At 39.9% G+C, this 12,515-nt stretch overlaps 2 protein-coding genes across 2 annotated transcripts; both read left to right on the top strand.

Annotated features, from left to right (window-relative positions):
* Nucleotides 1-3,018: 3,018 nt before the first annotated feature.
* LOC306970949 (class I histocompatibility antigen, F10 alpha chain-like) lies at nt 3,019-6,513 on the top strand (the record flags this gene model as incomplete). The annotated part of the gene is made up of 5 exons (XM_079567041.1): nt 3,019-3,193; nt 4,117-4,392; nt 5,338-5,631; nt 6,390-6,453; nt 6,501-6,513. The coding sequence occupies 5 exons, from the start codon at nt 3,019-3,021 to the stop codon at nt 6,511-6,513; spliced, it is 822 nt and encodes a 273-aa protein (XP_079423167.1).
* Nucleotides 6,514-8,502: 1,989 nt separating this feature from the next.
* LOC306971035 (class I histocompatibility antigen, F10 alpha chain-like) lies at nt 8,503-10,270 on the top strand (the record flags this gene model as incomplete). The annotated part of the gene is made up of 4 exons (XM_079567163.1): nt 8,503-8,646; nt 8,962-9,228; nt 9,383-9,658; nt 9,939-10,270. The coding sequence occupies exons 1-4, from the start codon at nt 8,580-8,582 to the stop codon at nt 10,268-10,270; spliced, it is 942 nt and encodes a 313-aa protein (XP_079423289.1). The 5' UTR covers nt 8,503-8,579.
* Between the last annotated feature and the right edge of the window lie 2,245 nt (nt 10,271-12,515).

Consider the following 12,515-nt stretch of genomic DNA (forward strand, 5'->3'; position numbering starts at 1 on the left):
GAGCCCGACTGCATGACTTCATGTACATAAACTCTATACAACACCATGTTTTATTTAGTGCTCTGACAAGTTTGTTTACATATTTTCATCGCCACACCCACATGACAATGTCCTGGATTCTAATTGGTTACAGCAGGAGAAAGGCTGAACTTTAAAACAGAAAGTGCTACTGCATTTTCAATACAAATCCTGCTTTTGTTGTTTTCTATATAGAGTTTTGCAGCTCTGTTCAACATGAAGATTGTCATTGTGCTGATTCTACTCATAAATGGAGTGACTTCAAGTGAGTACATGTCGACTTTGATTTGTTTCAGTAAATTTGGAAGCACTTTACACTACACTGATACATTGAACCTATAGAGCAATGTTTTGTGCTATATAACAACTTGTATAGGTCACACATACAATGGAATGATGTGTATTAGTGGCCACACCGCCTTTGCTCTGCCTGATCCCGTCAGATCTCAGACGCTAAGCAGGGAAGAGCCTGGCAGGACTTGGATGGGAGACCGCTTGGGAACATCAGGAAGCCTGGGCGTATGTAGTGAGTGAGTGGTTGGTGGTGGTCGGAGGGGCCGATGGTGCAGACTGGTTGCCTCACTTCCGTCAGTGTACCCCAGGGCAGCTGTGGCTACAATAGTATGGAGTGAATGAATAATGCAATGTAAATCATGTCATTGTACTAAAGTTGGTTCAGTGCAATGGTATAGTTTAAAATAATATGTTACTGTAAATTGTGAGCCAAAAGGATGAAGGTGTGTGATAAGTGGCACATTATAATGAGCTCTGGCTGTCACAGACCTGTGTAGCAAATTCTACAGGCGTGAAATCATGAAGAGGGTAATTACTCTACTAATACTGTAAAGAAAAACAACTTTTATTTACAGACAACTTCATGGCACGACAATAATGTCTCACAATAACTGTTCATAGCAAAATAAGAAACACGAGTAAATTGTTTTGTTGAATTCCATGAATTGTACAGTGAAGGAATCTGAAGGAATAACTTATTGCACATGTTTTGGGTTACAACTGAACTTGGCATGCTAATAATAGTGATTCAAATATAATGTTAGTGATATTAGAGTTATATTTTAATATAATTAAACGTATTCATCAACAAAAATGTTCAATTCAACACTACTGGTGTAGAAGTTAACTACTGGAAACTGAGAAACACTTTAATTAGACCTTTTTTAAAGCATCCGGTTTTCTGGATGTTTTCAAGTAAAGACCACTTTTTTTTTTTTCAGTGTACAAACAAGTAAACATAAAGAACTTTTACAATCTCTGGATCATTGTCCACAGAACCCATGTGGAGCAATGAAACCAGTGCATAATAGATAATGTCATTTGACCAAATATTAATGTGAGAAGCATGAAAATCTAATATTTTTTAATCGTGAGTAGTCAGTGGTCAGATCGGGGCTTTAATAGGACCGTTCTCAGTCCTCAATCCGTCCATTTCACAAGAGGCAAAGCGGTTGAAAACGGCTTCCCGCTGTGAGATGAAACTACATTTCTTTATTCTTTCAGTTTAGTGGCACAGACCACGACCCAATTTAAAGCACGTGCTCAGGGCCGGCCCTGGCATAGGCTGAAAAGGGCACCTTCTACTGGACGGGCACCAGATTTGAGATTTATTTTTGAATCCTATGAGGTCCATGGTCCCCAACCATCCACAATGTCGCCGCCTTATGGGCATAACTTTAGACTTTGGATTGAAACGTAATAGAGACAGTCTTTTCTTCCCTGGTCCTTCATCATTGCACATGTTCGGATAAAGAAAATAATAAGTAGATAAAACAGGGTTTCCATATCCAAAGTGTGTCGAAAGGGACTGGTACGGCAAAAAATGAAATCTTTGAATAATAGCAAAGCCATTTGGGTCAAGACATTTCTGAAAAGGCTTTGTCCATGTCTGCATGTGCTAAAAAAGCAAACAAAAACAAATACTACATTCTGTTAGCACTGCATGATAACTAGGAATGGGACAAAATATCTGATCGGATCACAGTATTTTGTATTCCAATACCAGCAAGTAATATATTTTATCAAATATTGCAATACGTTCAATACTTGTGTTTGGAGGCATTTTATTCTGCGATACTTTGTTTTCTAGTGACAGTTTAATGTTAACAGTTTAATGACAGTTAATGTACTTTTTAATCTGAACATGTTAAAGGCACACTGTGCAACATTTTGACTATACTGTTGTCATTAGAATAAAACATGCTCTTAATGACCAGCTCAACACAGAAAAGTCTATTTCTGCAGTGGGTAACCAAAGAACGGATTTGGATGTGAACCTAAACTTCAATCTCAGATTCTGCTGCCTTTAGTCACATCTCCATGGAGACGACTCCCTGTAAAGTTACAGTCATGTCTGAGGAGAGGTGAGCCGCTCACAGCAAAGGCACATGTTTGTACTTTTATGAGGTATTTTCTCAATGATGAAAATATCTGTCATGAATAAATGCTTGTATTTCAATTTCATTTATTGGGTAAAATTCTACACGGTGTGGCTTTAACACTATTAATGTCAAATGGCATTTGGTTTATAAACTTTGGACACATGACTTTTTCCACATTTTAGGGTAAACATTACTTACTGTGTCATAACCTACTGTATCGGATCGTGACAAAAGTGGATCGTCCCAGCCCAAATAACTATTACCTTTAATGAAGGATTTTCTAAATATGTTTTTGAGGGGCAAAACAGCCCAATCTCGCCCAGCGCATCAAATTGGCTACAGGACCAACCAGCAAACTGCAGGTCATAAGAACACATTCAATGTGCAAAACTGGTATCAGTAAATACCAGTATTTATTTTGAACATGCTTAACTCATTGGGACAAGTTGGTAATACAAAAATCTTAACTTACATTGCCATTATTAAATTCTAATTAAGCCTGTTGTTCACAGTGACACACACTCTGGTGGGTTTTCGAACAACTTCGACTCAAGTTCCACAGTTCCCGGAGTATGTCCTTGTCAATGTGGTGGATGGACTGCAGATGTATTATTACGACAGTAAAACCCGGAGAGCAGTGCCCAAACAGGAATGGGTGAACGGAGTGACAGAAGAGGACCCAGACTACTGGGAGAGAAACACTCAGATGGACATTAGTGATGAGCAGCAGCAAAGAGGCAACATTGAAGCTATAAGAGAGGCATTCAACCTGACAGAAGGTTTGTCTGTTTTTAGCTGTAGTTTTTGTCTTTCTATTGATTTGTTGTACAGGGACTTCTAACTTCAACTACTATAATATAGCCGCAAAGCAGTGATTATCAGCCCTCGCTGACCGCCCTGCCCAAAGCAAGGGGGCGCTTCATTTACAGCCAAAACGAAGCGCCCCCTTCCACTGGGAGGAGTTTAGCATGGCTAAGTCCCTCCCCTCTATTAAAGGCTACTCTCACCTGTGGGCAAACACCAAGAAAACACCTCAGGTTCAATCCTAGATGCAGACAGAATAGACTTATCCCTAAGTGAGCAGTTGAGAGTAGAGTCATTCAGACTAAAACTCAGGTGTGAGTTCGGTTGTTAGGACTTAGAACTATATAGATGTTTACCCACGGGTGAGAGAAGCCTTTATAGAGGGTGGGACTTAGCCAAGATAAACCCCTCCCAGTGGTCCTAAGTCCGCGATCTGAGCTGGGCCTTTCGGATGAGAGGCGAAACGTCCCACACATCAACTACAGAGTACAGGTGATGACTCAAGAACCTTCATTGAAGATGGACAACTGTTTAAATGTGCAAACTGCATCATCATCATAATCATGTTTTATTAAATATTGTGCAAAGAGTTCAAAATTTAAGTATAAGTAATATTTGTTAAACAACAGGGTTCATTTCTTCAAAAGGTTTAAAGCCAAGTCAAAATCACATTGCTGCTTGGGCATTTAGTTCAAAAAGATATGAAAATCGGTCTTATTTTCAGTGAGTGTTTTCTTTCTTGTAAAATATCCGCACAATGGTCGGTATTAGTTAGTCGATCACAAAGGTACGAGAGTACGATCTTGCTTCAAAGGACCAAACAATTAGCAGTGAACGTGATTGTAACTTGAGTAAAATTGCTAAAACAACACTTAAGATTCTGATGTTTCTGTGTCAGGACTCCATGTTCTGCAGTGGATGGTTGGCTGTGACTGGGACAATGACACTGAGGAGATCAGCGGATTTTCCAAGTTTGCGTTTGATGGAGAAGACTTTGTTTCTTTGGACTGGGACACACAGACATATGTCGCTGCTAGACCACAGGCCTTAGCCCTAAAACAGAAATGGGAGAGGATTGGAGAGGGCGTTCGTCATAAAAACCAACTGATCCACTTCTGTGTTGTGTGGCTGAAGAAGATCGTACGATCTGTAGAGAAAATGCTGACAAGGAAAGGTAAAATAGTTTTATTTTACTTGTATTGTTTTTTTTTAAATCTTTTTTTTAAGTCAGTTGTTCAAATATGTGCAACTTAAATCCAAAAATGTTTTCAAGGAGCAGACACTTAACCCTGTAGTGACTTGCCTGGAGTGTTATTCCCTAGAGCAGGGCAACATCAGGCCCGGGGGCCATATCCGGCCCGCCAGCACAGAACCTCTGGCCCTCAAGATGAATTTGAGAAAAAGTATTATGCCAGAAAGAGATGAAATACCTGTTTAAGAACTCTAAAGATGTGAGAAATAGTGTCAGTATTTTAAACATTTCCTGGCAGAACATCCCACTTGGTCATAATATGTGATATAATATAAAACAGAAATTCTACACTGGTGGGTCGGGACTCAAAAGTGGGTCACAAGCTGAAACTGTATGGAAACACACGGGAGTCCGTTAAAATTAATGTTATTGGGTTGTGTTGATCTCTTAAAAGCACATCTACTGCTTGTGCAATGAAAACTATATATGGCAAATTACAGTTTTATTTGGGTCGCGGCTTGTCATCCTCGGGTAATGGTGGGTCCCGAAGCCAGACCACTTGAGAACCACAGATGTAAAACATTGTGTTGGCATTTGCAGAAAAAGTGATTTCCTTTAGGCTACTATGGTGAGGTTCGGCCCTTGGTATAGGCAATGATGAAATTCAGCCCTCCACAACGCAAACTTACCTAAACTTACCTAGTGAGTGAGTGGTCGGTCGGAGGAGGGGCTGATGGTGCAGACTGGTTGCCTCGCTTCCATCAGTCTACCCCAGGGCCGCTGTGGCTACAACAGTAGCTTACCACCACCGAGTATGGAGTGAATGAATAATGACGACAGTGTAGCGCTTTAAGAAACTTGGTAAAACAGGCTTGTAGAGCGCAATACAAGTGGCCATTATTATTATGCTATATTTTGTGTGCTCAGAGCTCCCTCTAGTGTGGTTCCTGCAGAAGTCCTCCTCGTCCCCGGTCACCTGCCTCGCCACAGGCTTCTACCCCGACAGAGCCATGCTGTTCTGGGCTAAAGACGGAAAGGAGCTGGAGGAGGACGTGGGAGAGATCCTGCCCAACCACGACGGGACCTTCCAGAGCAGCGTGTCCCTGGACCTGTCCTCTGTCCCGACTGAAGACTGGGGCAGGTACAGCTGTGTGTTCCAGCTGTCCGGAGTCAAAGACGACCTCATCACCAAACTGGACCCCGGACTGATCCGCTCCAACGGTGAGACGGGACTGACTTACAGAACACAGAATGTGTTTGGGTCCTGTAACTTTTACTGACAAAATCTACACTGCAAAAAGTCAATATCAAGCATTGGCTTAAATGACTTGAATTGAGGAAATGTTTCTTGTTTTGAGCGGTTTTCACTCATTTAGACACTTTTCCTGATCGGACCAAGTTTACTTTGCTTGTTTGAGGACATTTCAGACCAGTTCTAGGGTAAATCTCGCTTGAAATAAGAAGGTAAAATTGCCAATGAGACAAGACCAATTTTCTTACCCCATTGGCAAAGAAAATGACCTGAAATAAGGACGAAATGTATCGAAACAAGTCAGAAACATCTCAGAACAAGTGAAATAATCTAGGACAAATGCCTAACAACTTCTTAACTAGTCAAAACAACAAAAAAATTGATTATAATTCTCAAATTGAGATGTTTATACTAGTCTAGTTCATTACTTTTTGCTGTGTACACCTCAAACATCTAAATTGTTCTTATTTTGTGATCAACAACAATAGACAAACTTCATTGATCCAAAATGAAATGTTAAATCATTTTAGAGACTGAAAGAGCTCATGAACATGACGTCTGAACAGGGCCAATAACAGAGTGTTGTCATTTCCAAACATCTAAAGATCAAACTGATAGATATAGTTATTTGTTTCAAAGTTTGGCCTTAAATAGATTTATAGGAAGCTACGTTTTGTCACTTCACTCTTTGTCACTAAATGTTATTCTTATGTTTTGATTTTTGCAGAGAAGAAGCTCACGCCCGTCATCGTCGCTGTGTCGGTCTCTTTGGTCGTCGCTGGAGTCGTTTTGTACCGAAAATGTAAAAATAATAATAACGTCTTGTAAAATGTAATAGGATCAGGAAGTAGACAGAGAATATGAAGCCATTATTCCTGCGTGTGTGAACAGCGTTTTTTCTAAAAATGTGGACAGAAGATGAAAAATGATTAAAATACGCAGATGATCTGGCTCTCACTGGTCTCCTGCCTCCAAACAACCCTCAGTTTGAGCTTCTGAACTCTAGGGGCCGATACAGAGTTCCTAAAAAGGCTGTTCTGTAATATTTTTTCCGTTTTATTTTACTGCGTTTCTTTTTCCTATGTGTTTTTCTACTGGGCATGTTTGTATTGTCCTCGCCTTGTGTTTTTATGTGTCGGTGAGTCAAAGATGAACTTCTACCTCGATAGACAATCAAAATCTAATCTCATCTAAAGCAGGTGCCCTGGTCTGTGGAGGATATTTCGGCAATATTTGTATCTTGACGTAAAACGTTCACAAATTTTAACAGGTCATGTTTTTTTCCTCCTCCATCTATGAGCTTCTACTTCTTACGTCGAGTCACTAAATCACGATATTTGGTTTTGTCGATGTAAACGTTGGTGTTTGGTGCAAAGTTCACATCGTGTTGAAGCATTTATTGTGTTTCTTCAGCTCTGAATGAAAGTAGAAAGTTGTTCAAATCATTGTCTCCTATTATTATTATTGATCGATGTCGCTTCATAGTAAAACAGAGTCATGTCGTCACTGGCTTTTTGTTCAGAATGATGGAGACACAGTTTGTCCTCGAGTCTCCAATAAAACGATCTTTCAAACCCAGATCAAAGTTTGTATCGGCTGCTGTTGAGGTGTTTGAGAAGGAGGCGGGACATGGGGCTGTTTGGGGCTTAAATCGACATCAAAACAAGAGACACCTCCCTGTGTCAAGTGACCGGGACATAACTTCAGACTTTATTGTGCGAAGCCAAAGCAAAGGAGTCGCCGAATCACAAGAAGCTTCAAACGTGACGCTACGAAGAGAAAGAGCGTGGAGTCTGTGTGAGCATCATTAACCCTGAGGCTAACCACTCTGCCACAGTGACACAGAGAGGACGCTCACACTCCCACCACACGCTCTTTATAAAGCAGTCAGCTGGAATTAGAGCTTCTCACGTTCATCAGTGTCACTAAAGCACAAGGTCAGGAGAAGCTGAAGGAGAAGAGAAAATCACAGACGCGACACAGACGAGGAGCTGATGGAGTTTGGGACGAAAGAGCGACGGCTTTATTTAAAACCTTTAGCGTCACAGGCGTGTCCTCATGTGTTGTAATGTGTAATGTTCAAAAGGCAACAAAAAGGACAAAAACACAGTGAAAACATGGCATAAAAGCACCGAAAAGCAAGGGGGGAAAAGGTGATGGAGAAACCGACAAAAACAAAACAAAAATGCATCAAAAACGTGACGACAACGCAGCAAAAATGCACTTTTGTGGTTCTTAGCTTTCAAATGAGCCCTTGTTCTGGCCTGTAGGCTGTAAACTCAGCTTTCAGATGATGCGCTCTGTTAAAGTGCGGGTGAGAGGTTTCATTTTGTTGGCATTTAAGGTCGTAACATGTAAACTCTCAGTCATCCAGGACAGAGGTTCCCAAAGTGGGTCGAGACAGAAGATGAATCTGACACAATGTTTGTTTTTACATTTCAGACATTTAAGTTGATTGAAAACAAATCAGTGAAATGAAGCCAAATATCAAAACACAAAAAACTGACTTTGAAGTTACAATTTACCATTTAAATCTATGGAGACAGATTATTCAGTGACATAATTAAAGAGATTATTGCAAATTTAATAATAATAAAAATAATAATAAAAATAATAATAATAATAATAATAATAATAATAATAATAATAATAATAATAATAATAATAATAATAATAATAATAATAATAATAATAATATTCAAAGACGCTTTACAAATTATTTCTCCACTGACACAAACCCCGCGTGAGTCTGTTCTGCCTGGAGACGCGATCTGATTGGTTCAAAAAAGAAAAGGGGCGGGACTCTCAAACTGAAAGTGCAACTGTCTGTTTTGTATAAAGTGCGTCGCGTCTGAAACAGCCTCCAAACATTTCGAGGCCAGAGTTTTGTCAGGTCTTTACGGAGACTTTTGCAGCGATGTTCACCGTGAACATTTGCTTTGTGCTCATTCTCTCGGGGACACTCATGAATGGAGCCACATCAAGTGAGAACATTTGGACTTTTCATTTGTTACAGGCTAAAGCGGAAGTGGAGCTAATGTTTACAAAAAGGAAAGTGACATTAAATGTTGTATTGTTGTCAGTTCATTTAACTTCACGTTATTCAGGTTTTGTAACATGTTGTATTTGCTCATAAAACATTTATGTATTTACTTTATGGCATAAGGCACTTTCACTGTTAACTAGAATGATTTATAAATAACATAATCAGGCATTTGTTTAATGATTTGTTTTGTTGAATTTAACGTATTGAGAGATAATTGTCGTAAAGAAAAACTAAATAAACCTGTTGTTCACAGTGATTCACACGTACATGGGTTTCCAAACTTCTTCAACTCAAGTCCCAAACTTCCCAGAGTTTGTTTATGTTGGAGTGGTGAATGGACTCACAGTTTATCACTACGACAGTAAAACCAGGAGAGCGGAGCCCAAACAGGAGTGGATGAACAGACTGACAGAGGAGGATCCAGAGTTCTGGGAGAAGAACACTCAGATGGATATTGGTAATGAGCAGGTGAATAAAGGCAACACTGAGATTGTCAGACTGAGATTCAACAAAACTGAAGGTTTGTCTCATATTTACTTTGATTGATCTAAAGTTCTTACTGGAAATATACATTAACAAAAAACTATCATCATATCAACAAAAACACATAGATCTATATTTGTTTAATAACTTTCAAAACAAGTGCAGTTCTAATTCTGATGTTTCTGTGTCAGGACTCCATATTCTGCAGTACATGTCTGGTTGTGAATGGGACGATGAGACCGATGAGATCAGAGGATATTATCAATTCGCCTTTGATGGAGAAGATTTCATTTCGTTGGACTGGGCCACACAGACGTGGGTCGCTGCTAAATCAGAGGCTTTTGTCACTAAACTGAGGTGGGAGAAGATTGGAGAAGCTGCTCGAGTGAAACATCATCTGATCCATCGCTGTGGAGAATATCTGAAGAAGTACGTGAGACTTGGAGAGAAAAGTCTGAAGAGAAAAGGTAAGATAGTTGTGTAAAGTTGTTTAAAGTTGCTTATTTATTTTTTACCCATTTAAATGAAAAAAATAAATAAATAAAATAGAACCAAAGATTGTGCTTCAAGTTTGGCTTCACTGTTTCTTCATTATCATCATCAATTTTACAATCTCACAAAAACAAATCTATCTACAACACTGTCACATTGGTTGATTTGATATTTTATTGACTTTTTCAGTATTTATTTCAAATGTTCTGACCCTAAAGTGTTCAGTAACGTCCTGTCCATGTGTCCTGTGTTCAGAGCTCCCTCTAGTGTGGTTCCTGCAGAAGTCCTCCTCGTCCCCGGTCACCTGCCTCGCCACAGGCTTCTACCCCGACAGAGCCATGCTGTTCTGGGCTAAAGACGGAGAGGAGCTGCTGGAGGACGTGGGAGAGATCCTGCCCAACCACGACGGGACCTTCCAGAGCAGCGTGTCCCTGGACCTGTCCTCTGTCCCGACTGAAGACTGGGGCAGGTACAGCTGTGTGTTCCAGCTGTCCGGAGTCAAAGACGACCTCATCACCAAACTGGACCCCGGACTGATCCGCTCCAACGGTGAGACGGGACTGACCTCTGTCTGTGTTAGATTCTGAAGTCGGAGGAGCAGGCGATGGGACGCACGACAAATAAATCTGATTAGTTTGATACAAATATGTGGGAGAAGTGGATTACTGTGGATCCCAGACTCTTCTGCTTTTGAAAGGAACAGAGTTGATGATCAGGCTAATAATAATAATAGTTTTGTTTGACAGAGAAAAAGCTGAACTCCTCCATCATCATCGTGGCTGTTCTGTCGGCTCTGGGTTTGGTCGTTGCTGCTGCTGTTGGAATCGTCTTGTACAGAAGATTTCACAACAATAACGTCTTATAAAAGGTCAGAAAACAGTGATGTAGTAACAGAGAGGTGCTGTCAGCTCATATAGAGGAAGAGCAAAGAGGAGACGTATGGATGTAGTGAAAGAGGAAATAAGAAAATATAAAGTCAAAATGTAGTAATTGTTTCTTTTGTTTTCACAGATTTGTTGTTCTGGATGAAGCAGCTCTTCTGTTTTACTCCTTTTACTGAGCAGATTCTATCGGGGGATAATTGTGGCGTTTGTTTTGTTGATCTTGACATGGATTACTGTGTAATAATCTTCATGAATGGCATTTTATGAAGATGAACCAGCTTTTTTATTGAGTGATTTGTAACAAAATGGCCTTTACTTTTGTGGTCGATTGTCATAGTTTTATTTCCCGTTGTTCAGGCCACAGACAATTTGGTGACGATGCAAGATTGGGCTTTGACCCTAATCTCGGACAAAGACAAACATAGGCCTGGTTTGCCTATGCCCAATACTCACAGAACTTAACATTACCGCACGCACATGAGAGGCTCATTTGAACTCACCCAAAACCTCAGCTTCTGTCCTTTCCAGAGCCGTGGGAAGATATTTTAGTTAGGGGGTGCTGTGGGACAAAATGTACCCCCCAAATACTTTTTCAGTGCATAAATCCTATTTATTAACCTCTTAACTCCCGCCTGAACCGAGAGCATTTTCTCCAGTTCAGCTTTACCCAAATCCTGTAGGCCAGTGTAACACCTCATTTGAAAGCTAAAATCTACAAAACTAAATTGATCTTTTTCCTCACATCATCAGATTTTTTTCATCACTTTTGTTGTTGGGCAGTTGTCTCATTTTTGTCAAATTTTCTTGACTTTTTTGTCACTTTTGTCAAATTATTCGCATTTTTTTGTCAAATTCTTATCACTTTTTCGTCCTTTTTTTTCCGCAATTTTTCGTCAAATTTTTCTTACTTTTTTGTAAATTTTTTGTCACTTTTTGTAAATTTTTTGTCACTTTTTCGTCAATGTTTTCTCACTTTTTTCACATTTTCATCCTTGTTTTCGTCTCAATTTTGTTGCTATTTTCACACCTTTTTTCCAGAAGCTTTTGGACTGGGGTAAAGCTGGAGAAAATGTGCTCGGTTCAGGTGGGAGTTAAGGGGTTAATATTGCCTGTAGTTCACAAACTATCCACCAGGGGGTGCTGCAGCGCCCTCAGCACCCTGGGTTCCCACGGCCTTGGTCCTTTCCGTTCCAAAGTTATGAGCAAAAGTTGTCGATGTTGTAGATTCAGGAGACGTGGACCTTTAAGTGCAGTTCTTCATCCTCTCCATCAAAAGTGTCCCTTGTTTGCCGCCTACTTTGCCTATGCCCAGGGCCCTGCTGTTGTGTAAATAGTTTGGTTTGAAAAAGTTGAAGATTTTATTGTTCGTACCATTTTTTCCTTGAACTTGTTTGGAAAATGTCAAATGCAGAAGCTGTAACAGATTATTGACTGTTTTGTTTTTCCGTGAGGTTGTGTCTTATTTATTGATCAAAATGTCAGTGACACAAACAGTAACAACAGTAACAAAAACAGCAGCTTTGTGGGATATGAATCTTTTGGGACTTTTCTGAGTAAATAAAGGTTGAATAAACAAATGAATTGTCTTTTATTTTGAAACTGCATCCCATTACAGATAAAAGGATCCACCAGGATCTCTATAAAGTTGTTATAAAGTTGATCGTGGACAGAACTAAGAGACTCAGTTTGATCAGTTGAACCATTGTTTAATGATTGTTCCTGGACTCGACTGCAGTGACGTCAACACTTCCATTTCCCAACAATGACCAGACGACGCTTGGACCTTTCCACTGTACATTTATTTTTTTATCTTTCATTATTCCAAAATGTCCATAGTTATAGATACAATATTACCACAAAGCTGCCCTGGCGTTTCCAAACAGAGGTTCAGCACTAGAAAAGCTCTGCAGCCGATTCAATATGATCATCTGAAATACTTTAAACTTTA

Source organism: Gobius niger (assembly GCF_951799975.1).
Source record: "Gobius niger genome assembly, chromosome: 1".
NCBI classification, from domain to species: Eukaryota; Metazoa; Chordata; class Actinopteri; order Gobiiformes; family Gobiidae; genus Gobius; species Gobius niger.